Below are 26,242 nucleotides of genomic sequence, written 5' to 3'. Positions count from 1 at the left end.
CTCCGGAGCGCGGGGAGGACTCGCCGCGGGGAACCCTCGGCCTTAAAGGCGCCGCGCGGGGGCGCGCGAGGGACCGTCGGGCACCCCCCGGCCCCCGCGGGGGGTTCTCAACGCGCGGGTGCGGGCCCTGCGAGCAGCCGGGGCTCCTCTCCCGAAGGGCAACCCCCGCTGGGCGCTCGGAACGTCACTTGCTCGGTCCCAGCTAACGCTCAGCCCGGGAAGAGCCCCGGAGAGGGTTCATGGGGGAAGGGGCGCGGGAGGTTATCAGCCCCGCGCCTCCGACAGAGCCCAAAGGAGCTCAGTGAGCTCTGGGGAGGCGGAGAGGTTGAGGGAGTGGGATGCGTCACCTGTTGGGTCCCAGCTAAAACTCAACCTGGGCGCGCTATCGGCAAAAGGGATGTGGGAGGTTATCAACCTCTGATGGAGCCAAGAGCCGCTTTTAATGGTCCCGTGGCCATTTGGCTCTGGGAAGATGGAGAGAATCATAGAATAACCAGGTTGGAAGAGACCCACCGGATCATCGAGTCCAACCATTCCCACCAAACACTAACCCATGTCCCTTAGCACCTCATCCACCCGTCCCTTCAACCCCTCCAGGGAAGGGGACTCAACCCCCTCCCTGGGCAGCCTCTGCCAGGGACCAATGACCCTTTCTGTGAAGAAGTTTTTCCTAATGTCCAGCCTAAATCTCCCCTGGCGGAGCTTGAGGCCATTCCCTCTCGTCCTGTCCCCTGTCCCTTGGGAGAAGAGCCCAGCTCCCTCCTCTCCACAACCTCCTCTCAGGTAGTTGGAGAGAGCAATGAGGTCTCCCCTCAGCCTCCTCTTCTCCAGGCTGAACACCCCCAGCTCTCTCAGCCGTTCCTCATAAGGCCTGTTCTCCAGCCCCTTCCCCAGCTTTGTTGCTCTTCTCTGGACTCGCTCCAGAGCCTCAACATCCTTCTTGTGGTGAGGGGCCCAGAACTGAACACAGGATTCGAGGAGTGGTCTCACCAGGGCCGAGTACAGAGGGAGAACAACCTCCCTGGCCCTGCTGGTCACACCGTGTCTGATCCAAGCCAAGATGCCATTGGCCTTCTTGGCCACCTGGGCCCCTGCTGGCTCATGTTCAGTCGGCTGTCAACCAACACCCCCAGGTCCTTCTCCTGCGCTTCTCCCCCTGAGGTTGAGGGGGACCATGTCCCTGTCCAAGTGTGCAGGTGGGTGTGCAGGGGGGCTGCAGACCCCGACATCCCCGCTGGCAGCAGCTGCATTTGAGCATTAACAGAAGGAGAGAGCTCAAGGGCTGGTGACACAGTATGGGAATGCTAGAGAATGAGGGAAAATTTTTGAAGAGTGAGGAAAAAGCAGAAGGAAACTCACTGGGATGGGAGAAACAATAAAAGTTAAACACTAAAGGAAGGCAGAGGGGAAGCAAGTAGGATGATGCTTCCTGCTGTACAGCAAACTAACAGAGTTAGTTGAATGGTACCCTCGCTAGGCTCAGCTGCTTCTGAAATCCAAGTTCTCAATGGCTGGTCGGCTCAGGACAGATGCTGAAAGGATCTTAAATGTCTTTTATCACAGTTAAAACTCTGGCCTCTTCCCTCCGCACCTTCATCCCCTGAGCTGCCTGATTAACCAAACCTCTCGTTTTTTAAGTATGCACAGGCTCGCCTTTCACTACAGGTGCCTTCCACGCAGTCCCTGTCACCACAGCAAACACAATGACTCCCACGACAACAGCCCTGGGCAGCAGGGAAGGTTTAGCCCCATTTCACAGGAAGCAGCAGGGTAAAACATAAAAAAGAAAGATATTTGCCTCAAAACAAATTCTTGAAACGGACACCGATTATATGACCCAAAATCCAAGCCAGTGCCAGCATTGCTTGATGGCAAGAAAATCCCTGCCCTCTCGCTTTCTGTCTCCTCCCTCCAGTTTGCAGTGCCTGACTCATCTGGAAGGAGCACTGCTCACAATACAGTGACATTTAGAGACTGCTCCTGCTCTGAGGGAGGCTTTTGCTTACTGTACTGTAGCGGTATGAATATTACATAAGGGTTTTGGAAAAAAAAAAAATATGAAAGCACAAGTGCAACACTGTACTTCCTCATTAGTGGAAAGACACTTCCCTAAAAAGAATGTCAAGTGATGAGGAAATATCACCTTTTAAAGAAGTGAGATTTGGGAATGTGTGGAAGAGCCAACAGTAGGGAAGTTACCCATACGATTGCATTAGGATGATTGCTGCAAAACAGTGACACAGTATTTAAAGAATCTTGCCTAGGCTTTAGACAGAGCAAGGTCTTTCATAACAACAAAAGATATATAAACTCACAGAGCTGATTTCAGAGCGCCCCAGCCTGGCCTAGGGCACAGATATCTCCCAGTCGCAGGGGCAGACCTCCCCTAACTGCATTTTCAATACAAACTGTGGCTTTGCCACGGTGCATTCAAACAGCTACAATTATGGCAAAACTGAGGGAAATCACCACCAATGAGGGCCAGCAACCTTAACCACGAAAGACCTGTCTCACTCCTTCCTCCCGCGTGGCACAGTAAGCACAAGGCTGAAGGACAGGACTAGGAAAGGATATCTGGATGTTTTCTCTCCCTTTTGCAAGGCCTCAGAGCCCCACTCGGGGACAACCCAGTGTCCACCCGTCACAGGCCACAGACTGGAAGCAAGGCTCACATGAGCCCAGCACCCCAGGATTACACAGCATTGTGCTTGGACACCCAAAGCAAGCCAAAGTTTTCATAAGGGATCAATTAAGTTTTAACTTTCACATCAAATTTCAGGCACAGCAGAGCCACCAACTACCAAAAAAGTTACGTTCCGCCAGTGTTACGGAGAGCATTCATTTGGTTTCACATGCAAGATCCTCCTTAAAATAAGCACGAGAAAAGTTTACTAGTTGTAAATGACTTGTCATGTGAATTCCTTACATAGTCAGTCATTCTGCTGCCATCCTGTAGGATTACAGAGCTGTGATTCAAAACCCAGACTGTGAGAATATCCCAGAAAATGCTCCTTAAGTTCTTCTGCAATCCACTTCTCTTGGAAAACAATGGAATTCTTTTTACCTGCTTAAAATGGCATCTGGTGACCGTCTCACTTCACCCAGAGGAGAAGGACCTGGGGGTGTTGGTTGACAGCGACTGAACATGAGCCAGCAGTGGCCCAGGTGGCCAAGAAGGCCAATGGCATCTTGGCTTGGATCAGAAACGGCGTGAGCAGCAGGTCCAGGGAGGTTCTTCTCCCTCTGTACTCGGCACTGGTGAGACCGCTCCTCGAATCCTGGGGTCAGTTCTGGGCCCCTCACCATAAGAAGGATGTTGAGGCTCTGGAGCGAGTCCAGAGAAGAGCAACGAAGCTGGTGAAGGGGCTGGAGAACAGGCCTTATGAGGAGCGGCTGAGAGAGCTGGGGGTGTTTAGCCTGGAGAAGAGGAGGCTGAGGGGAGACCTCATTGCTCTTTGCAACTACCTGAAAGGAGGTTGTGGAGAGGAGGGAGCTGGGCTCTTCTCCCAAGGGACAGGGGACAGGATGGGAGGGAATGGCCTCAAGCTCCACCAGGGGAGGGTCAGGCTGAACATCAGGAAAAAAAATTTTCACAGGAAGGGTCATTGGTCTCTGGCAGAGGCTGCCCAGGGAGGGGGTTGAGTCCCCTTCCCTGGAGGGGTTTAAGGGACGGGTGGACAAGGCGCTGAGGGACATGGGTTAGTGATTGATGGGGGTGGTTGGACTCGATGATCCAGTGGGTCTTTTCCAGCCTGGTGATCCTGTGAAGGCCCTCTCACCTCACACCTCAGGCAGGACATCGACTGGCTTATCCGCCATTTCAGGCAAGCACTGCTCTTATCTGCCACCGTCGCCCTCTCGGCACGCAGTCCGGCCGCGGGCACAGCTCCCCGCCCTTCCCACCACAGCCCCACGCTGTCCCCTCCCCTTCCCCCCAGCCCCAGCCCCGCCCATGGCGGCGCAGCCAGTGGGAGCGCGGCCGCGGGTCCTTCCGCCGGGCGCGGGGCGGGGCGGCGGGGCCGGAGCGAGGCAGGTGAGGGGCTCCGCGGGGCGCTGGGGACCGGGGGGGGGTTCGCTCCGCGGAGCCGCCGCCATGTCGGGCTGGGGCGGGCCCGGAGCCCGCGCTGCGGGGGCTCGTCTGCCTGTGGGGCGGAGGCACCGCGCCCTCGGGCTGGGGACAAGCCGCCTCGAGGGCGTTTCTGGGGTTCCGGACGCCGTGTCGTCCCCGCGTGGGTGGGTCTGTGAGAAATCACAGAGCTGAGGGGCTCGGCAGGTGTGGGTCCCTGGAGGTGGCCGAGGCCGGGCTGGACGGGGCTCCGAGCCGCTGATCCCGTGGGAGGCGGCGCTGCCCATCGCGGGGGTTGGAACTGGGTGAGCTTTAAGGCCGCTTCCAACCCAACCCGTGCCGTGATTCCATCATCTGATCATTTCCAGCCTCCTAGGAATACTGGGCGAGGGCCGCATTCACTGAAATGCAGGTGAGCTGCAAGCACTGAGCGTCCTTCAAAATCAAGCGACCTCTGTCTTCATCTCCCGCAGCTCAAGCGGTGCAAAGGAGCCTAAATTGAAGTCTTAGAACTAGTTTATGATCCCAGATGTGCTTGGGATTTTCTCATGATTCTCCAAGCACTCTGCCGTAGAAGTTCAGAAGAAAGAAAACACAGAAACTCTTGCTTATCTTGGCTTCCTTGAGTGTTTTAACCCTGTTGCATCTGCCTGCATTATTTTAATTGTATCCATCTATATCATTCCTAAATTTGTAATCTGTGGAACTTTCTCTAGCCTTTTCTATCTGCCTGTACTGCCATCCCAGGGACAGGCCTTCGTTTGTGTGTTTGCCAAGCATCACTGCTGTTTATTACCTGATGAGGTAGATCTCTTCATTGCGTTATCCGCGATGCTTCCTTTACTCCAGCCTCACTGGCGTTATGGTCGCTTAAGATTCATAAAATCACCAGGTTGGAAGAGACCCACTGGATCATCAAGTCCAACCATTCCTATCAAACACTAACCCATGCCCCTCAGCACCTCGTCCACCCGTGCCTTAAACACCTCCAGGGCAGGTGACTCAACCACCTCCCTGGGCACAGATTGCGTAGTATTTGCCTCTGTTACAAAGACTGTTCTGTAGAATTTTAAGTGCTAATAGTGAAGGGCTGGCTTTCATAGGTTTTATCTTCCCAGTGTTATACACGTGATAATTTCAACCTCATCTTCACTCTGTTCCATTCCAGTTTTCCCGTACTCTCTCCTTCTGTACCATCCTACGTTTATTAGCATAGAAAGGCAGGATATAAAGAAAATAAGTGGCTGCTCCAAGAGCACACAAAGACAGTAAAGCTTGCCTTCGTGCTCCCACCACCAAGCCAGCTCCAGGCAAAGATTTTTATTTAATTTTGTTGGATCTGAATCGTCTTTCCTACCTTCTCCCTCTTGGTCCTCCACTGCACAGTTAATGTGAAATGCTGACCCCTTCATGAAGGGCAGGGCTGCAGTGCCCAGAAAATGGCAGGTTATTAAGGGATAGAACTGGAATGGAACTTTAACAGGTCTCGGCTGTCAAGCCACGCTGTTTGTGTACTCGAGTAAATATCACATCTATGTATATTATAAAGATCAGATCCCAGGTGGTCACCAGAATGCTTTGGAAGGAGATTCTTGGCAGCAGTAGGTAATATGTGCATGGATTAAAACTAGATGTGTCCTTACAGAGAAGCTTCCTTTCCTTTATTTTCTTTTGTACCTGTGCAGCTATGTTGGCATGTACCAAGAGGAGGCTGAGATGAGGATGTTGTGAGGTGTCATGGCTTTGTGGAACTGAGATGAATGTTGTGTGAAGCACCTCTGATGTTACCAGCTCTCGAGAGTGAAGCTTTCTGCGGTGGATTGGTCCATGCGACTGCATCTCAGTTCAGTGTTGACATCTGTCCTCTGCCTGCCAAAACTGCCCTGTTAGTGCTGTGAGCTCCTGTAGGATGGACAACAATGTGCCAGTAGCAAGGTCTTTCACATGGGTTTTCAGAGCCAACTAAGAGGTGAAACTGCACAGCTCTGACTGAAAGACATCTGGCTGCCAGCTTTGCATGGGCACGTTTAAAAAGATCATTCTTTACATCTTTATTTAATTTGACTGATGGTGGCTCAGAGCAGGACTGATCTACAGTAGGTTTGAGATCCATTTTTTAAAACTGTCGTTTCCATTAATACCTCCTTTTTGCCTTTCAGACATGGCCATGCCCAGCTCCCTTTTGTGGGCCGTTGACATTTTTGGGAGGGTTTACACTCTGTCTACCGTTGGCCAGTACTGGGAGCTCTGTAAGGACACACAGCTGGAGTTCAAACGGGTCTCTGCTGTCAAACAGTGCTGCTGGGGAATAGCCTGTGATCATCAAGTGTACACCTACGTGCTCTCGGGGGACGTTCCTATTAGGTACCAGGAAGAAACCTATGAGAACCAGGTATGGCTTGTTAAGGATGCCTCTGTCACCCTGCCACAAATTTATCAGAAAGGAATAACAGCAAATCCATACATCAGCTGTCTCCACATGTTCTTCTCACAGATTTGGTTGTACATGCCAAATAGCAGGTTATTCTTTTAATATTTTAATTCCCAGAGGAATGTTAAACTTCCCTGCTCTTATCAAATGCAGTGTCAGTGTGTGCTATGGCCTGTTTCATGCAAGCCATTTCACACTGGAGTATTTTGCACCCTTTTTCACCTGATGTGTTCCTTTACTTAGTGAGAAATACGCAATTCCCTTCAGAAAATGACCAGTGTAACTTGTAGGCAACAAGGATACATGATGAAAAATGTGTTACTCCTAAGGAAGTGCTATTCTTTAATGTTTCAAAGAATTCTCTGATAAAGGCGTAACTCTTCATTGAAGTACAATGTTACTGGGTTGGTTTTTTTGCAGAGAAGAGAGACCATCCCTCCCATATAACATACTTGAATGTCTTTAAAATAGTATTTTAAAGGAAATCTGTCTGTTTTGGTTTTAAGTTAACAAAAAGGTATTTGAGAGAGAAAACTGCAGGATTTCTTGTGCACGTTTCTCTGCTTTTTAACCTGTAATGGAATAAATTTTAATTGAGAAAGACATTAACTCATCTATGTGGCTAAAAATAAAACAACCTAATTTTCAACATTATTGGGCATTGATACAACTTTCCAGCCATTTGAGAAGCCATTCTTTTTTTTTTTATGTCCACATGTTCTTTAAAATGCAAAACTTTAAAATACATTGTTATTTTAAAACTTTTGTTTTGTTTGTTCTAGGCTATGAAAAAATGGAAACCAAAATACTAGAAAGCACAAAAGGAAATATTCTGCAAGAGCTAACAGCAACAGAATTAAACTCAAGTAGTTTACAGATAATGTGCAAAGCAATTTAGCCAGATTCCTAGTAAAAGTAAAGAATACTTTGCATAAAAATTATAGAAGGATTTTGAACCACTGATTTCCCACGTACCCCAAGATGTAAGACAGTGTTTCATTACACATTTTTCCAGTATTTCTATAGTAGGTAAGAGTGTTGGGGGGGAAAAAGAAAAATCACATTCCTGCTTAAGCAGGAATGCCAGAAAGTTATTTGTTGTGTAACTCATTAAAGCCAGATTTGGAAAAAAGCCCTCTTGGTATAACATCAGATACAAAGAAGATTTACTGATGCAGTTATCTTGACATAGTTTCTGGCGCAGAGGCTCTGCTGTTTTTCTAGTGCAGGCAAGGTGCTAGTCATCCTTCTCATGGGGAGTGGATTAGCGGTCCCAAGGCCATCTGTGCAGCATTATCCTGATGCTGCAGTGACACGGTGCCTCGCATCACCAAAGAAAAAGCACTGTGAGCAGTAAAATGTGAGGTCGGATGTTCCAACTTCTGTAGCTGAAAGTGGCTTGGTTGGGACTAGCTCTACAGTCAGCCCTTTGATAGTAGAGAAGCTTCCTCCCAAGACTGTGTTAGCTCGAGGTTTGCAGTATGAATGCTTTCTCATTCACCCCAGGAATTTATTCCTTTTCTACTGCAGAAAACAAGGAATGTATCATTTATGACCCCCTGTAGATAATGTGATCTCAAATAAAATATTTTATTTATCATTTCTGGCAGCGCTGGAATCCAGTTGGTGGCTTTTGTGAGAAATTACTGCCCAGTGACCGCTGGCAGTGGAGTGATGTGAGCGGGCTAAAGCATCAGCAGCTTGGTAGTTTCACACTGCCTTCACCACACTGGGAGTGGGAGTCTGACTGGTATGTGGATGAAAATATTGGAGGGGAACCAACAGAAAAAGGGGTAGGTGAACAATACCAAAAAAGAGATCTGTTCTGGGAGTCCTTAGTCTGTAAAGACACTTGCATAAAAAAGTGTAAAAGGTCTATAAAAATAAAAGGCACCTAACTTCCCATAGCTACTTCTTTCTGGGAAATAGCTGAACTGTAATACAGCAAAAGGAATGATCTTGTTTGGAGGCTTTTGAGGTCTATGGGAGCTTTTTTGTTTGATCAGGCCAAGAAATGCTGGCGACTGAATGCTGTTGTTATTTAGATCTTTAATGTGAAGAAAGTAAAATGCTTTACTCTGTGGTGTTCTGAGTATATCACGCAGAGGAATTTGGATGTGATTCATAAATCATTCATGGAATTAGCTGATCTGTTAATCAGGGCTGTTGAGACATGAACAGTAACTTGTATTTGTAGGAGTGACTCTTGTGCAAAATTGCTCCGAGTTATGATTTCAAATTTTCTCTTGGTCCTGATTTTCATACAAGAAAACCTCTGTTTGCAGGGCTGGACTTATGCCATAGACTTCCCCAGCACCTACACAAAGGATAAGAAATGGAATTCTTGTGTCAGACGCAGGAGGTGGATCAGATACAGGAGATACAAATCGCGGGACGTTTGGGCAAAGGTTCTAGATATCTTAAATATTAAATAAACTGATTTTCTGAAATAATTGTAAGTGCAGGGAAATTAATTTTTTATCACTGCTTTATAGGCTGGACCTGAATTCCTTGACTTCCAACTTCTGATTCTTGCAAGTATTAATGGAAGGAGGGCATTTTTAATAGAAACCTGTCGTAATAAGGTGCCAGATCTCATGGTAATGCAGTTGGAGATAGATACTCAGCTCGTTTGCAAATTTCAAACCAACTTTTTAATTTCTTTTGGTTGTTTGACAAAGGACTCTCTTTTGAGGTGGCATCTGTCTGGCATTTTTCACTGGCTGTGTCCTTTATCTGTGTGAATAGCTGCTCTTTAATAGTTGTCCTTTTGTTCTAAGAATGTACAAAAATTGTAATTTGTGTTGGTCCAGCTTTCCAGTTCAAAGAACATCTGTATGCACCATTTCTCCTTTAATTGTGTGACGAAACGGACTTCTTCATGTTGCTTAGGCAGCATTTTCCCTCTCTCTGCATATAGCAGCCTTGAATGAGAGGAAGAATCTCCATGCTCAGCCACTTTAGTAACTGATACATAAACCAATCTGCAAGATAGTTAGGTCACCAGCCAAATTGCCTGTCTATTTGCAGTGTCTCCTCGTCTTAGTCTTCTTTCTCTTTGCTTCAGATCGTATCACACGCTGATCCAGATCAGTTGCCAGACCCTTTCAATGACATCTCCATTGGAGGATGGGAGATCACTGATGAGCCTCTCGGCCGATTATCAGTATGGGCGGTTTCTTTACAAGGAAGGGTACGTACGTTTTCTTCTATAAATTACTACTGAAAAGGAGTTAAATGCTTTTAAAGCAAATCAGGTTCTTTATTGTCTTGTGTTGGCGAGGAAATACGCTGTTCATGCATATTGCAGAGGATGTAAAAGCTGTTTTGGGACTATGTTATGTAACAACCGGTGTTGTAAATGGAAAGGCATAGGGCTGCTCTTTTATGGAAGCCTTAAACCTCTATAAACAGGGGAATCTTAAAAACTTGGGCTGAGTAGTGTCTTATATGCTGAAAAATGACCAGAATGCAGAGTACAGCACTGGTGACAAAGAGAAGGAGCTTTAAAACCTGACAATGATTCTTGCAAAAGCATCGTGCCATGTCTCTGTGGTGGAGAGTCAGGAATGACTCAAGGAAGAGTTTACAAAATGTTTTTAAGATTGATTGATCAGAAAATGGTACTCTCCTGACTTGGCAATGTGGAATCCAGCTCTGGAATGTTTTCCGTTGTTTTCTATCGAAAACAATACTTCTTTTTTGCATTGTTTTTAGGCCTCCCGTAAGGTCTCTACTCTTTTGCGGAATGCTGTAAAGATTCAATTCTTCTTTTCTTTCCTTCGTTCTTACAGCATGTATCTGACATTCCTTTGTCTCTAGACAGTTTCTAACTTGTGGTCTCACAGGGAGAAATGTCATACTTCTAACAGATAGCCTGAGATTTCAGCTGCACTTGGCACTGCCAGGAGCAGCAAGCAATCTTTGTTAAATTGTTTAAAATAAAATCCCCTGTGCCTCATTCTTCCCAGTAGTAAGTGACGAGTATCCCACTGTACAGACTTACTTGCCTGACACTGTAAAATCCTTTCATTTCCCAAGTAAAAGTCCCCAGGGAGGTAAAGTATTTCTAAAAACGAGGATTTAGCACTTGGCAGTCATGTTTTGGAGCACACGCACAACTACCAGAGGAAGCTTTCTATGTTTGCTCTTACTATTTTGACTGCAGTCAATAAAAGTGCACAGACAGCAGGACCAAGACTATCAAATGGACTCGATGTCACTGAAGGTTGCACGGAAAATGCAATTTTTTACCCATATTGTGGGAAGCTCTCTTCAGTGAAAGTGAGGTCAGGCTATCGTCTAACAGTAACATTTTTGTGTTATGTATCTGTTTGTATGACATGCCCTGAAATGCACTGAAGTGGTTTTTTAAGTGTTGAAATATACACAGAATTTGTAGCGATACATTACTGTACCCAATCCCAACTTTCATAATAAAAGCTACTGTGTAGAAAAGCCTACTCCCTTGGTACATAAGGAAGTAGTCTTCAACTGCACAGTCAACATCAAAAAATACCTTTAAAGGTCAGAGTGTATACACGGCATAAAAAAAATTCCTGTTGTTAAAGGTGGATTATTCTTTCCAGTTTGTCTTCATTCTTATCTCAGTGGTTTCATTGTTAGAGGGATGCTTTTCTAAATGTTATTGTTTTTTGTTTTTTTTAAACCTCTCTAGGTGTGGTACAGAGAAAATGTCTGCCATCACAATCCTGAAGGTTCCACGTGGTCCTTAATCACCACTCCTGGTGAAGTTGTGCAGATCAGCTGTGGACCATATGACCTCCTTTGGGCAACTCTTTGGGAAGGGCAAGCTATTGTGAGAGATGGAATTGACAGGAATAACCCTCAAGGTAAAGTCTGTTAAGTTTGGCTGAAAGACCCTTAGATTTGTATAGTGTTAATAAGAAACTAACCTACAATACCTTCTGGGTTTTGTTTCTTGCAGGAATTTCTTGGAGTATTGTGGAGTCTCCAAGCCCTGAAAATGGGATTATGCACGTCTCTGTGGGTGTTGATGTGGTGTGGTGTGTTACAAAGGATAGAAAAGTAAGGAGTGTTATGCTGTGCTTCTGGTTTTTTTCTTCCCTTTTTCTATCTGCTTTTCTTGAACGGGCACATAACTTTCATAGGAAACGTTGACGACTGGGACTCACTTTCCCTAGGGTTTGGGGAATTCTAGTTCCCCTTGCTGGTATGGGAATGCTCTGTACTTTGTGATATACATAGCTGCATTTAACTTTAGGAACAATTTCTGCTTTTCTCTTGGAAGGAATTCTCTAAACCCAGGTCAGATAGCTGTGGTAGGTGGACAGGGGTTTTGGTGGGGATATAATAAGTGGCCTGCTTCTAAGGGATATTAAGCATCCAAATTGAAGGGGCTTCTAGCTGCCTGGTCTTCTTTCCACACGGTCTGAAGGTTATGTCAGAAGCGGCATGGGAAATACTTTTGTCTACTCTTTTCTACATGATTCTGTGCCTTCATATTGTAGCACTTAACCTCTTCATCAGCCTTTTAATGTAGCTTTTTGTATTTAAGTGACATATCTGTTCTGTCTTTGTGTGATCACTTTCTTGCTGGGGTTTTAACTTAGAGTCATAGAATTGTAAGACACCTTAAGTTGGAAGGGACCCATAAGAATCACCGAGGTCAACTCCTTGCTCCTTGCAGGGAGTCCTGAAGTCTTGAGGAATGTACTGGGCTACTCTTGTGCTGGTTGCAATTAAATCCCATCATATTGGATTCAAAAACTTAGATGAATTCTGTGCACGTATAGCAGTTTTAAGTAAACGAGTTACTCTGGTTTAATGAGTTACCACTTGTCAGCAGAGCCATGGTAACAAGATTGTCCAGACTGCTCCATCTGCCAGATAAAACCATTATAATAAATTTAGATAAGCTGGCATGTTTTTCTTCAGCTCTGACACAAGGTAGCCAAGTGCACTGTTTGTTATGTGGTTCAGCCAACAACTTCTAAAGTAGCTGCTTGCCACTATTTGACTATAGACTAAATACAGATGGAGATTCTTCCAGGTACCCAATCCGCCTCTCTACGGAGAGGCAATTTAAAGAGCTGTACCACTGAAAAGATCCTTCTGACAATTCCTTATGTCGGCCCTGCTTCTAGGCTTTGAACAGAAGAACACCAGTTAGAAGCCCATTCAGAGTGACCGAAAATAGCCTACAGTTAACGTGCAAGAGAAAGTACTTTTCCAATAGCAGAGAAACTAACTAACTCTGTTGCAGAAAGTCATAACAAAAAGTCTCCTCGTGGGGTGTTTTTGCTGTAGTTGGTCACAAGGACACACAGTCTAGGTACTGTTAAGAGAATTATTTTACCTTTACCTGATGAAGAAAAAGAACCAAGGAGGCAGGAGACTTCTTAAGGTAATGCAGCACATCAGTATTGGAGATTAAGACTAATCTGCTAAAGAAGCTACATTCCAGCTGTCTACTTGCTCATGCAGAAGGAACAAAACTTAGCTTTTTGCTGTTGCTGTTGTAGGTGTGGTTCAGAAGAGGAGTGAACTCACATAATCCTTGTGGGACAAGCTGGATTGAAATGGTTGGAGAAATGATGATGGTAACTGTGGGCTTAAATAACCAGGTGAGAGAGCTGTATAGCAATTATGAGGATATGTTTGTTCCCCTTTATACAAGCAGTATTCATACGCGGTGAGGCCTGTCAGCAGTGCCGATATGGACAGCTGAACAAGAGATCCACGCACTTGAACTGCTAGGAAGGTGCACGTGGCTGAATTCCTCACCAGAAGGTGATCAGTCAGCGTGTCACTTGTGTGGCATTTTCAGCTGCAAACAGTTTTCTCTTGATAGAGAATTTTATACTTCATTTACAGTATCAGCATTAAGGAAGAAGACAAAAGGAAAAAGCTGTGTCCAGCAGATTTTTCTGCTGTATTTTCCAACACTGCACCTTTTTTGTAGCTGGTAACTACTGCATTCCATGCTATTTCCTTCATCAAGCCCTTTCTTTTCCTAGGTCTGGGGAATCGGCTGCGATGACAGAGCAATTTATTTTCGTCAAGGTGTCACACCAAGTGAGCTCAGTGGAAAGACATGGAAGGCAATTGTATCTGGCCGAGAGAGTGACAGATCTCAGACTGGGAGCTCGACAAGTCTGCTAAGGTACTTAGTAAAATATCTTCATGAGACTTTGTACGCCAAGAGTTTCAACACTAGGAGATATTTCTTTACATTCAGATGGTACAGACAGGGAGGAGCAGGATATCTAATCACTGCGTATGCCAAAGAGCCTTTGCTGGTTTTGCCATTAAAATTAACAATAGCAGCAGTTGTTGCACCTGGGCTGGAAACTGTAGCTTCCACTTCAGAATTCACTGCATGCTTGCAATAAAGTGTGTTTCTTTGGGCTTTACTGTCACTATTTGGAACTAGTCTCTAATAAGAGAAAATGTTACCTGTGAAATATCGTGAAGGACTGTCAGCCGTATTTGGGAATTATCCTGCTCCTGAGTGTCACTGTACATCTCCTTTCCTAGAGAGATGAAATCCTTAACTTCCTGCTGACTGCTGGCCTCTTGGCAGTGCAAGACATGGCAGTGAAGCTGGGAGTGCTGCAGAAGCCAGTTGTTTGAGTCAGAGTGTGCTCTGAGTAGAAGACCTCTCTAGCTAAGACAAAAATCGTAGAGTTAGTAACAGACTTTAAAAAATCCTACCCATTATTTCATATCCATAAAATGTGTTGTTGCTTCAGTGTTTTTGTGAGAGTTGTAGGCAGCCAACACAACTGATTGTTTGAAAAAATGAATGAAATACATGTTTCAGATTTACTAGACTGGTCTAGCGGGTTGCATTAGACTGTTTTCCCTTGATGATAAGAGTTTGACCTTCATAAAAGAAGTCTGCTGTTTTTCTCCTAAAGCTGAAACGCTAGGTTAATTTCTGTATGTCTGTGGTCTCAGGCCTGTGCTAATTTATAATACTTTGAATTATAGTTAATTAATTATCTATTTGTCCTTCAGTGCTGGCTGTTTCTTTACTGATGATATTCAGAACCAAACAAATGCGATCATTCAGGGTGATGCAGATACTTCCTCTGATACAGAGCTTCCAAGCGTACCCATGAACCTTGCCAACACACCTCCAATGGGAGCTGCAGCCAGCAGCAGCGGTGACAGCACAGCCAACCAGACAGCAGAAATACTTGCGAATTTGACCTTGGATCCTCTGGACTCTAATAGAGGAGGAGGCACTGTTGCTTCAATTAGTAATGACAAAGCTATTTTTGAAATGGATAGATCGTCTACAAACCCAAATCCTTCTGCAGAACTGCAGTGGACAAACATTGACTTGAAGGAGGCCCAAAAGCATCCAGTCCTCTCCGTTGGCACCTTGGCAGAAACATCCAGCTTGTCTTCCCTTGGCATGTTCTCAGTGGGAGCTGAAGAACAGTATGGAACAGATGAGCACCCGCTGTGGGCCTGGGTGTCCGGGGGAGGCTGCCTTGTAGATCTGCACAGCCCGTTGAAATGGTTCACTGTTCCATCAGGTACAACCTAGTCACTGCCACAGACACCAGTTCCCATTCACAGTTCAATATGCTCTTGAAGAAAAATGTTGGGGTTTGTTTGTTTGTTTGTTTGTTTCAACAATACCATGGCACAAAACTTCTGTTAACCCATTTACTGTTACTGCAGCTTCTTAATAGCCTGCATGTCTGAGGATGGTTCTGCATGTATTTAACTGCAAAGCACTTTGGGTTTGAGATAGATAAATGTAACAGTGATATTTTCTTTGAGTCTACTTAAGAATTATGTAAAATAATGTGTGCTGGATCTGCATTTCATTTTTAATTGCACTGAAACTGCAACTTCAGGCAAACCCTGTAATGTCACTGGATAGTAACTGAAAGTGAAAAGGGCTCTCGAGAGCTGCAGGTGCCACAAATAGCAGCCTTGCTCTTATCATTCCTACTGGGTCAGACACAGGTCAGATAGAGAAGTTACTCAGAGGCACGGTGAAAAGGAAGCTGAAAACTGGATGGGGTTGGAATTTAGATTCTTGAAAGGCAGTAATACATTGATTCCGAAGTATAATAATTAGAAAGACTATGTAAGATTGGCTTGATTGAGTCCAGTGTTCAAAGTGGCATCATGTTTTACCTTTGACACAACTGTATTCAGAGCTCATCAGAGTTTATTGGTTTGGGTTCTGTTGTAGGTTTGTCATCCTCGGTGCAATCTCTGTCTCTGTCTATCAGTCCAGCACAGACAGCAGCGTGGCGAAAGCAGATTTTTCAGCAGCTCAGTGAAAGGACAAAGCGGGAACTGGAGAATTTTAGGCACTATGAACAGGCTATTGAGCAGGTAAGCAATGAGGACACTTACCTCTCATCCAGTAAACATATCTGTCAATACTGGACTTCAGTAATACATTTCTGATGTACTGATCTGAACTTTGCCTTTAAAGTGCAAATAGAAATTGTATTATAATAAGGAGCGCACTGGAGCAGAGGTAAAACGTTCGTACTGAGATACACATGCTATTTCAATGCCTTTCTATCCAGTTTTGTCAGTTTTCATTTTGTTTTCGGCTTCCATAACACCCTAGTGTACTTGGTGTCAGAATTAACTGATATGATACAGCCTAACTTGCAACAGTGATTTCTTGTGGTCACAAAAAACAGTATTTGGGAGAAAGGAGAGTCATACAATTTCATTACTCCTGTAAATTTGTGATTTCATTGCAGTCAGTTTGGGTTAAAACTGGGACCTTGCAATGGTGGAGGAATTGGAAGCCCCATAAATGGATGGATGTTCGAGTCGCACTTGAGCAGTTCACTGGGAGCGATGGAGTGCGTGACAGCATCCTCTTCATCTATTACATGTATCACGAGGAGAAAAAGGTGTGTTTGGCTTGAGACCCTTGAGAGAGATGCATTTGGCAAAGGAAAACCTTTGAAGGGAAAATAGTTTTCTTAAGGGAGGCAAATTATATATATATATATATAAAATTTATATATTATATATGAATAGTGTTGTTCTAAGTTTTGGGAACAAATTCAAGTGTAGCCCAGGGTACTAGCAAATTGCAAGCTTTTCTAAGCCGTGCCTGTTTTGATCCTGTGCTAGAAATATCCAGTCACATTGCTTAAACCATCAGCTTTGCACCAATTAAGAGTTCTTTTGGAAGTTCAAAAGGTTCTTGATTGTGAAGAAAGAGCTAAGCTTGGCTGGTCAGGGTCTTCATAAATATGGTTAATGTATAAAGCCATATGAATCCGAGGTAATGCAGGAGAATGGAAATTGAGCCCCATCCCTTCTGCATCAAGAATTGTTTCTTTATTCTCCTGGGCGGGAATGTCTCATGCATTGTCATGAGGTGCAAAAATGCTGACATTGAGGAGGGCATGTCTGAGTTTGCCTTAGTCTCGATTTTTTTTCTCTTCCCTTAGTATATCCACGTGTTCCTGAATGAAGTCACTATTATAGTTGAAGTTCTGAATGAAGCCAAACATTCCTTTGCACTGTATACACCTGAAAGGACGAAGCAGCGATGGCCAATCCGCCTGGCGGCCACAACAGAACAAGAAATGCATGACTGGGTAATTCTGTGCATTTTTCATTTCAAGTCAGCAATATCTGAAGTAAGACATAAAAGCTTGTCTCTTAAATCTCAGCATGACATTTACAGTATCTAGGCTACTTACCTATTTTACAATTTAGATATTTTAAAAGTCTGCTCAAACTTATAGAGAGGCACCTGAGGGTTCCTGTTTCCTCTGGAGTATGCACGTTTTCTGATGGTGCAGTTATCCACAGTAAAACTAGCATTGTTTTTCCTTCCCTTCCTATCTCCAGATACAGATTAAGCTACAAATTAGTTAGGAGTTTAATTCAGTCTGTTGTTCTGCATTGGTAGAAGAACTGTTACCTGCTGTCACGGTCATAGCAAGTCTTACGTATAGGTAGGCATGCACATGTATACACTGAATCGATGGAAAACCTGAAAGATGCTTCATAATGAACAGATACTGTGAACGACATTGATTCCAGTGACTGTGTTAATAACTTCTGAAACACTGAATTCCAGTGCATTTGAGAAAATACTGCTAATTCACTTATGCAAGAACCTGCAGCGGTAGAACTTCATTTTGTAATCCTGAAGCATCTGTGGAAATTCGTTTTCTCACTGTAAATGGAAGCGTTTGGTTCTGCTCCTTGTTTTGTAGCTGTCTTTGCTGAACATGTCCTGCTGTGAAAGCAGGAGGCTTCAAGGCCCTCCCTCTCACCACGCCATTTGGTCAGTAACTTGTAAAGGAGACATCTTCGTTAGTGAGCCAAGCCCTGAGCTGGAGGCTGGACCACACCTGATGCCATGTGATCAAATGTAAGAGATTTCGGAAGCTGTTCTTTCTGCACCAGATGCCATTCAGCAGAGATAGCCTGTTATGTTAAGTCAGTGACTGTGATGGGCTGTTGGAGAGTGTAGCGCACTGCAGGTGTCTCTCTGTGACAAGGTTAACGGCTGACTTCATGTTCATAAGTACATCTGAAGAAATTCACCAAATCACTTGTTAGTTCTTTGATGCTGGAGCTATTCACGCAATTTCAAAAGCCTTTCTCATTGAGATCCCATTTCTTCATGATTACATCTTTAATGCTATAATTATTTAAATTAAGAGATGGCCTAGACTAAAAGTAAACCTAATCACTGTAATTGTAACGTAATTTGAGCTTTCAGTTTTATCTGAGTCAGGAAATCTGAAATTCTCGGTCTTCCATAGGAAGTACAGCCCAGGGGCAGCTCCTGTACAGTTTCTGTTACAACTGTGATGGTACAGTGCTGCAAATTCTTCAAGCAAAAAAAATACCAGCCTGGCTTAAGGCCAGTCTTCATTTAAAAAATACTCCCAGTTTCAAGTTACTTACACTAAGTATATTTAAATAATAACTGAGAAATCCTCTAGTTCTTTTGGTGAATCACAAAGCTGATGTACTCTTGCGTCTTAGTTTTGGGGGAACTGTAATCTGAATCCTGCCATTCTGGTGACTAATGTACTCCCTTGCAATCTTTTTATTATCCCCTTCTTCCCTAGAAAAGTACCATGATCAGTAAACTCCCAGGAAAAGATTAACCTGTAAAGACTGGGAGAATAGAAAGAATTAAAACCCTTGTTTTCACCAAGCCCCACAGTAAATATATAAATAATTTGTCTTCTTGTTAGATAAGGGCAATTGCTAAAAAATGAGGATGAAACTAAAGCTGAGGCAGTTGATGGCCACTAAGATGTAAAGATTCTAGCAAGATCATCCTAACTAGTATTTAAAAAATATATGGATAAAGAAACCCCACAAGCCAGAAAGTAAAATACTTTGAAGCCTGAAAACTCCAAGTGGAGGCAGATAAGTTCCTTCCAGCTGACTTATCAGTAGTTGTTCAGAGGGAAATGCTCTCAGCTAGCAACTGGCTTCACTTACAGATGCACAGAGGTTCAACAAACGAGCATATAAAGTTGCGTATCCTTAAGATTGTTGAGTTGTAGGAGGGGAAAGCATGCATTCCTGATGGATGTGGTGTAGAGTAAATATAAAATGTCTTTTTTCTGTCAGGTTTTGGCGTCAAGTTGGAGGTCATCTTCGCCTGGTAGAGTGCAATAACCGAGGCATAGTGTGGGGCGTTGGATATGATCACACAGCTTGGGTTTACACTGGTGGATATGGAGGTGGCTTCATACAAGGTATGGTCTACCGTGGTGTGCACGTTTCTTACTTATCTTTGTGACTGGGTCAGCCATTCACACTATTTCAGCTGTCTTTTCTTTAGCCTAACTAATGTATGGGGTTATATGGTGAATAGGCCACACGTTAGGAAGGAATCAGTATTGCAGTTTTATATTTTCACCTTAAGAGTGAGAAATAGGATAATCGGCAATATTACTGTGGCTATTGTAATTTAAAATGTAGTGTCTTTAAAGTTTAGCTTTACTATAATCCAAATGATTTGTGTCTCACAGGACTGGCCAGTAGTGCTGATAACATTTATACACAGTCAGATGTGAAATGTGTTTACATCTATGAGAACCAACGTTGGAACCCAGTCACTGGATATAGCAGCAGGTTATTTACTCAATTTATTGTATTTACTACTCACAGATGAAACAAGAGATTTGTTTTAGCTTTTCAGTATGGTTATTACAGTTATTCTGTCTTCAGTCTCCCCCAACATTTATTGTTAACCTGAGATGGAAGGACACTGTTTCTCAGTTTTCTAGATTAATGATTTTCCATTCAAAATGCATCGGTAGCAAAGCATCACAGATTTGTACTTCTGGAGTGCACAAAGCGGTGTCTCTTTGGAGCATCTTTCATTGATGAGGCCGCGTAGCAAAGTTCTTACTTGGATCTATATATTCACAAACATAACATGCTAAATACAGTGGGTCCTTGAATAGTGTATTTGAACAGAAGTACTAAAAAAGCGTTCACATATACAGGCGTCTATGCAGAGAAACTCAGGATTCACCTTTCCCATCTTAAATAGCAGTGGGGAATATCAGTCTGCGGAGAAAAGTTCACATGATCCTCAAGTTTCATGTAACTGGAAGCAATTGTACAGATTCTTTCCCACTATCCTCATCACTCGTAGTATTTCTAAATACAGAGACTGAAAACTGTTTCATGTCTGAAAGTAGAAAGTGCTACAAATAGGCTTTTCTTCGCTTGCCTTCTACATTCTCTGTTGTAAATGACCTAGCATTCCTTGTCCCCTGTTCCACCCAGAGGGCTGCCCACAGACAGATACATGTGGAGTGATGCGTCTGGCCTGCAGGAATGTACAAAAATCAATACCAAGCCTCCTTCTCCGCAGTGGTCTTGGGTAAGTTTTGTCTTAAAAGTCTAAAGTGGCAAAGCTTAACAAGTAGGATACGAGAGTTGGACTCAAATGACTCAGATTTTCTTTCTGGATTTGTTGTAATAATTAACTTTGGTTTTCCCTATTTGAAGAATAGCAATAATATTCCGTAGTCTAAAGAATATTAAGTATTGAGTAGGACTTTTTGTTGAGTGGGACTTAGGTTGCTGTTTTGATTGTTTTTTCATCAGCTGAATTAAAAAGACTTGAGAACCTCTGCATGAATGTCCGTGGCAAGTATTAGAAGGTTTTAGCAAGTCATTGCACTCCAAAAGGTGGAGGGAAATAGTGGGAGGGGTTATTTTTATTATACATTAGGTGTTGATTGTGCTTGTTACTCTTATTGTCTCTTTTTGACAATAGGTATCCGATTGGTATATTGATTTTAATACTTCAGGCGGAACGGATCGGGAAGGCTGGCAGTACGCAGCAGACTTTCCAGCGTAAGGAGAGAACTTCTACCTAAAATACTAGCAGTCAAATGCCATACTTAGGTCCTCATTTCTTCTTGTTTGCTGTTTGGCACATTAACTGTGCTTTAACAGGGAAAAGTGTGCCTCGATTTCTCCCTTTTTATGGAGAAATTTTTATGGCTGAAATTTGCCTGAGAGGTAGGGCAGCAAGGTGAGCTTAGCAAACTATAGTTTCAAGCATTTTAAAGTCAGCAGGCATGTGGGAGATAGACAGACAGTGCTCTCGAGCTGACAGAGCTCTCATGACTCTCCTCATGAACACCTCTTTGTCTGGCTTGGCAGGTCCTACCATGGTCACAAGACAATGAAAGACTTTGTCCGACGGAGGCGCTGGGCAAGGTGAGGAGCTGAAATATAAATAAAAGTTTTGAACTTGAATGCTCACTGTTCCCTAGAGGTGTCCTTTAGTTATGAGAGGGAGAGGCTTGTCACCCAGTCAACAAAAGCAGTAGTAAAGAAACCTGTAATGGACGGCCCATCTTCTTGGGTGGCCTTGGTTTTATAAAGTAACTTTTTTTAAAGAAGAGAAGCTTTGAGAAACCAGTAGTATGTCAAAATACAATACCTAATGCAAAGCGTGATTCGTTGTTATAAACCTCTTTCAAATTAAAAATACTAATACTTGCTGCACCTAATTAATATAAAGACTTCAGCATAGTTTGCACTGAAGCTGAGAGTGGATCGGGAAACAAGTTCAGTTATAGAAGGTATGTGCTTCTGATGGGTTTGGGTTTTTTCTGCTTCAGAAAATGTAAGATAGTCACCAGCGGGCCATGGCTGGAAGTACCTCCTGTTACCCTGTGGGACATCTCCATAATTCCCAGTTCCGATGCAGATGATGAAGAAACAGTAGCACTGTGGGCAGTCAGTGACAAAGGAGATGTGCTCTGCAGGCTCGGAGTGACACAGCAAAATCCAGCTGTAAGGCTCTTTTTTTAATTCCTGATGAGTGAGTTACAACAGCACAGATCTCTACAGCAGTGCAACTGCAAGAACTGGGGTGCTGTGGCTGGAATCTGAAGCCCCACGTCAGTCAATTTTTGTGAGACTGTTGTGATGTGTAATCAAAAGGGGGTTATTAAAACAAAAAAGGAAGGCTGTAGCTCAGCTATTCAGAGACATGTAGGTGCCTTTAGGCACCTAAATTCCAGCAATTTCAACAGAAAAGGCCCTGTTACAGTTCAGCCTAGCTATTGATTTCAAAGAGCTAATATCCAAGTATCTTTGAGGATCAGAGATCTTGTTTGTGTTCTGTCACAAGGTACAGGAATTATTCGTCAGAATACTTTTTCCTATGTGCGTTTTTCCCATGTGGCAATAATCAGCGATATTTTGTTGTGGAGTTTTTAACCCTTGCTTCAGAATCTGTCTTCCATGATTTGTTAGGGAACATCCTGGCTTCATGTAGGAACAGACCAGCCCTTCATTTCTATCTCAATTGGAGCATTTTACCAAGTGTGGGCTATTGCTAGAGATGGTTCTGCCTTCTATCGGGGTTCAGTGTCTCCAAAAAAACCTGCAGGTGAGTACTTGTACTTTTTCGGTGCAATCTTCATCTTAGCCTACACTGCCATCTATGCAAAAAACAGATCTGTTTAGCAGGTCTTTCCCATAAGTGTGCAAAACAGTACAGATGAATAATACTCCTGATAATTAAAGCAGTTAATTTGCTTTTCACTTGCATGATTTAAAGTGTTTGTTTCTAAAAACAAGCCGGTAAAAATGTATTGAGTGCAGTGTCATTCACAGTTTTCTTGCACAGTTTATTTCAACTGCAGACATTTTTGACTTCTCATTCATAACTCTGTTTTCTCAATGTTTTACTTGAGTATTTCTGACCTTTAGGTGACTGTTGGTACCATATTCCTTCACCTCAAAAGCAAAAGCTAAAACAAGTCTCAGTGGGACGGACATCTGTGTTTGTGTTGGATATAAACGGTAAGGATTTTAAAAAATCTATCAATGTTACAAAACCAGAAAACCCCCTATACATCAGACTGATTTTAAAAGTCAGAGCTTCTGCAGGGAGATTACTGTTGCTCCAAGAAGAGTAATATTTCATATTCAAAGAGGTGGAGTAGGCAGCCCACTTAATTACTGACTGGCTTTGAAAACCTTTTTTTTGTTATATCTGATAGTGCCTGGATAGCAACAGTCCAGCATCTATGCTGTTACTTTGGGGTGGGGGGAAGCTGAATCTCAAGGAAGAGAATTGCACGGAAGGATTTGTCTGGAACCTTTGAACATGCAAAACCTGAAGAGAATATCTTCCTGTTGCAAATGATGGCAAGTTAAAGAATTAAGCATCCTTTTGTGAAAGAAACAAGACTATTCTTCAATGTAACACATTAGTCAAAACCATAATGCATTTCCACAGAACACAGTGTTATCTACTGATGTGTTACGTTGTTTGCTGGCACCTTCTACCAGAAAGCTGGGGAGGGGCTCTTTAGCAAGGAGAGCGGTGATAGGATGAGGGGTAAGGGTTTTAATCTGAAAGAGGGGAGATTTAGGTTACGTATTAGGAAGAATTTTTTTCCTGTGAGGGTGGGGAGGCTGTGGCCCAGGTTGCCCAGAGAAGTCACAGCTGCCCCATCCCTGGAGGTGTTCAAGACCAGGTTGGATGGGGCTTGGAGCCCCTGATGCGGGGGTTGGAACTGGATGAGCTTTAAGATCCCTTCTGACCCAAACCATTGTGGGATTCAATACAAAACAGACATTCTGAGCTGTAACCAGAACTATTTATTTCACAGGCAATCTTTGGTACCGACAAGGTATCACTCCAAGCTACCCTCAAGGATCTACTTGGGATCATGTTTCAAATAACATCCGCAAAATGTCTGTAGGCCCCCTGGACCAGGTGTGTATTAAGCTTCCTTGTAATTAAATTAAACTAAGTATTCTTCAGAATTTTTTTTGTTTAGCTTTAGTTATTCCAAAAGTTCTAAATTGTCTAAATACTGGAATTCTGGTAGCAAGGTACAAATAATACCAATGAAATAGTGATAGAGCCAGCCCTTTGCTGTAAAAAAAATTTTTTTTAACAAGGTTATTTTAAATGTCATCTCTTTCCTGCCAAGTCACGCTGTCTGGCAATGTTTTAATTGTAACACTGGGATCTTGTTGTTTGCTTGGCTATCTCTTTAACTAAATGAGAGCAGTTTTGGCCTACGCAAGAGCAAGACTGATTTCTGAAGGTGGTTAAACAGACTTATAGTTTTCACATCTGGGAAAACCAGCACGAAGAACACATTTTATTGCCTCTCTTTGTTTTCTTGAGGTCTGGGTGATAGCTGACAAAGTTCAGGGAAGTCACAGTTTGAGCTGTGGGACCGTATGCCATCGGACTGGTGTTCAGCCAATGGAACCTAAAGGCCTCTCATGGGATTATGGTATTGGGGTAAGTGCTGGGGGCATAGTTCTGCCATGGGCACACTTCCTACCTGTATACCTCACTGCTTGAGCGCTGTGTTGTGTTGTGGTTTATTTTGCAAGGAGCCTTTCTTCTGATTCAGCCCAAAGCAGTATTACTGTCCTCGTGAAAAAAAGTGTATAAAACTAGTAGTGTACATAAAGCACCACATCAGATATTGCAATTGCAGGGTGATGTTTCTGCTTTTATAGTTCTTTATCAATCTTCTGCAGGGTGGATGGGAGCACATTACAGTCCGAGGGAATGCAACTGAAGCGTCTCGGGTTGCTGTGCATGACAGTTCTGAGGAGAACCTTGCACCGTCAAAGGATTTAGAAGATGAGGAGAGTAAAGGGAGAACAGAACACTCTAAAACCTCTCTGATGGTCAGTGAAAGTCAAGAATTGGACAGAAATGCTGTTAATTGTTAAGTTGTTGCTGTCTACATGTTGCAAACAAGCAGTCAGTATAATTTAAATGTCCTTTGCCTGGGAAGAAAAATACGACATTTTTATGCTACTAATATATTTTACTGAACTGGAATTTGCAATGGGGTATTTTAAATACTGATTTCTTCTAGTACGTCATGTGTAAAATGTGACTTGATAGAGCTAATAGATTTGTCAAAGCAGGCAAGCTTTTTAGCCACAATGTATTTCTGACCCTTTACCATAGCTGCTACACAACCGTACCAATGTGAATATCTTTGCAGATGATCACTACATTTACTTCTTTTTTTAATTAATATTACACTTCCCACTTACACACATTGCATACTCCTCTTTAGATCCATATTTGAGCAGAGATGAAGATGTATCTATTTCAATTACTATGGGCAGTTCCAGTGATTTGCACTGCAAACATAACTGGCCCTGACTGTACAAGCATTTATACATGCACATAATTCTGTTCACGATAGTCCTGCTAGTGGAGCTTGAGTCATGCTGTTCTTGCTCCTGTCAGGAAAATTATATTCTACACAACTCAGCTTAGGATGGAGTTACCAGTAGGGGCCCATTTTTACTATCTCTGCTCACAGTAATACCTTCATCAGCAAGTGCAGCCACTGATTTCAGCAAGACGATGTAGAGAGAGACTACGATGTCCTGCTCAATCTGACTGAGAGTGGCCACGTCTCGTTCTAAATTGTCGGTCCAAATAGTGATGAATCATGTTTTGTTTCCGTCTTAATTGTAACCGTGACAACTGAGGGGTACAGACGCCTACCTAATGAGGTTGGAAGGCACCAGGCACTTGAGGAGTTAGGCTGTGTTCCAGATCATTGCAAGTGACAAGAGGTCTTAAATAACATTCTGACTTCACAGGGGTAGGAAACCAAAACAAATTTACTGATCTCAGTGGTGTTTGCCAGCATATACTAATGTGGGTTCAGAATGAAACTCTGCTCTTTGTTTTTAGTGATTGATTCATTCCAAAAAGAAACCCCTTTTTGTTCTCAAAAGAAACTTTTTTCCTGTAATGTGAAATTATTATTTGAAATCCAGTCCTTGGGAAGTGCTGAAAAAGCCTCTCCCACTAGCTTCAGGAAGGTGTGACATTTCTTCCCCTGACAGCAGTTTACAATCATTTTTCCTCTCTGTGTGTATGACTGTCTATGGAGTTATTTTTATATGATGAGTGTGGTGTGGTCTCAGTACTGTATTTGTAGAAGTAAAACTTAGGTTTGCACGTATTTAAAGAATTTATTTGGTATTTTAATGCCAAGGAAAGCACTGTTTCCAGGTCCAAATGTGAATGAAGATTGAAGATGAGTTACTGTTTAAAAAAACCTGTTGATCGTGCCAGTATGTGATTAGAGATTTCTGGTTTCTGATTTATACATTGTGGGAGTACCGTAAATAACATGTTTGCATTCATTACCATAATGGGTTTTGCATAACTTGCACAGTATCTTGTCCAAATAAATAACTTTATTACATATATTTTTAGGGAATTATTAGGA

The 26,242-nt window shown here is 43.3% G+C and overlaps 1 protein-coding gene across 1 annotated transcript; it reads left to right on the top strand.

The window, feature by feature from the left end:
* The first annotated feature begins 3,979 nt into the window (after positions 1–3,979).
* Positions 3,980–26,222, top strand: TECPR1 (tectonin beta-propeller repeat containing 1). The gene is made up of 25 exons (XM_069870315.1): positions 3,980–4,033; positions 6,226–6,458; positions 8,108–8,290; positions 8,783–8,905; positions 9,565–9,690; positions 11,176–11,350; positions 11,446–11,546; positions 13,004–13,105; positions 13,499–13,644; positions 14,502–15,028; positions 15,700–15,845; positions 16,229–16,384; positions 16,934–17,083; positions 17,711–17,868; positions 19,092–19,219; positions 19,496–19,598; positions 20,262–20,358; positions 20,758–20,837; positions 21,150–21,206; positions 21,614–21,788; positions 22,254–22,389; positions 22,713–22,805; positions 23,621–23,727; positions 24,148–24,267; positions 24,513–26,222. Exons 2-25 carry the CDS (start codon positions 6,228–6,230, stop codon positions 24,708–24,710), a joined length of 3,618 nt encoding a protein of 1,205 aa, XP_069726416.1. The 5' UTR covers positions 3,980–4,033; positions 6,226–6,227; the 3' UTR covers positions 24,711–26,222.
* Positions 26,223–26,242: the final 20 nt, after the last annotated feature.

The sequence above is a fragment of the Phaenicophaeus curvirostris genome, chromosome 16, assembly GCF_032191515.1.
Source record: "Phaenicophaeus curvirostris isolate KB17595 chromosome 16, BPBGC_Pcur_1.0, whole genome shotgun sequence".
Classification (NCBI taxonomy): domain Eukaryota; kingdom Metazoa; phylum Chordata; class Aves; order Cuculiformes; family Cuculidae; genus Phaenicophaeus; species Phaenicophaeus curvirostris.
The sequence above is the reverse complement of the archived record's forward strand: the minus strand, read 5'-3'. Positions and strand labels throughout refer to the sequence as shown.

Bases quoted from the DNA above. Each gene is read 5' to 3' on its own strand.
- TECPR1 (XM_069870315.1), top strand. From the start codon at position 6,228: ATGGCCATGCCCAGCTCCCTTTTGTGGGCCGTTGACATTTTTGGGAGG. The intron at 11,351-11,445 runs GTAAAGTCTGTT...TGTTTCTTGCAG, and splicing joins TGACAGGAATAACCCTCAAG to GAATTTCTTGGAGTATTGTG. The intron at 23,728-24,147 runs GTGTGTATTAAG...TGTTTTCTTGAG, and splicing joins CTGTAGGCCCCCTGGACCAG to GTCTGGGTGATAGCTGACAA.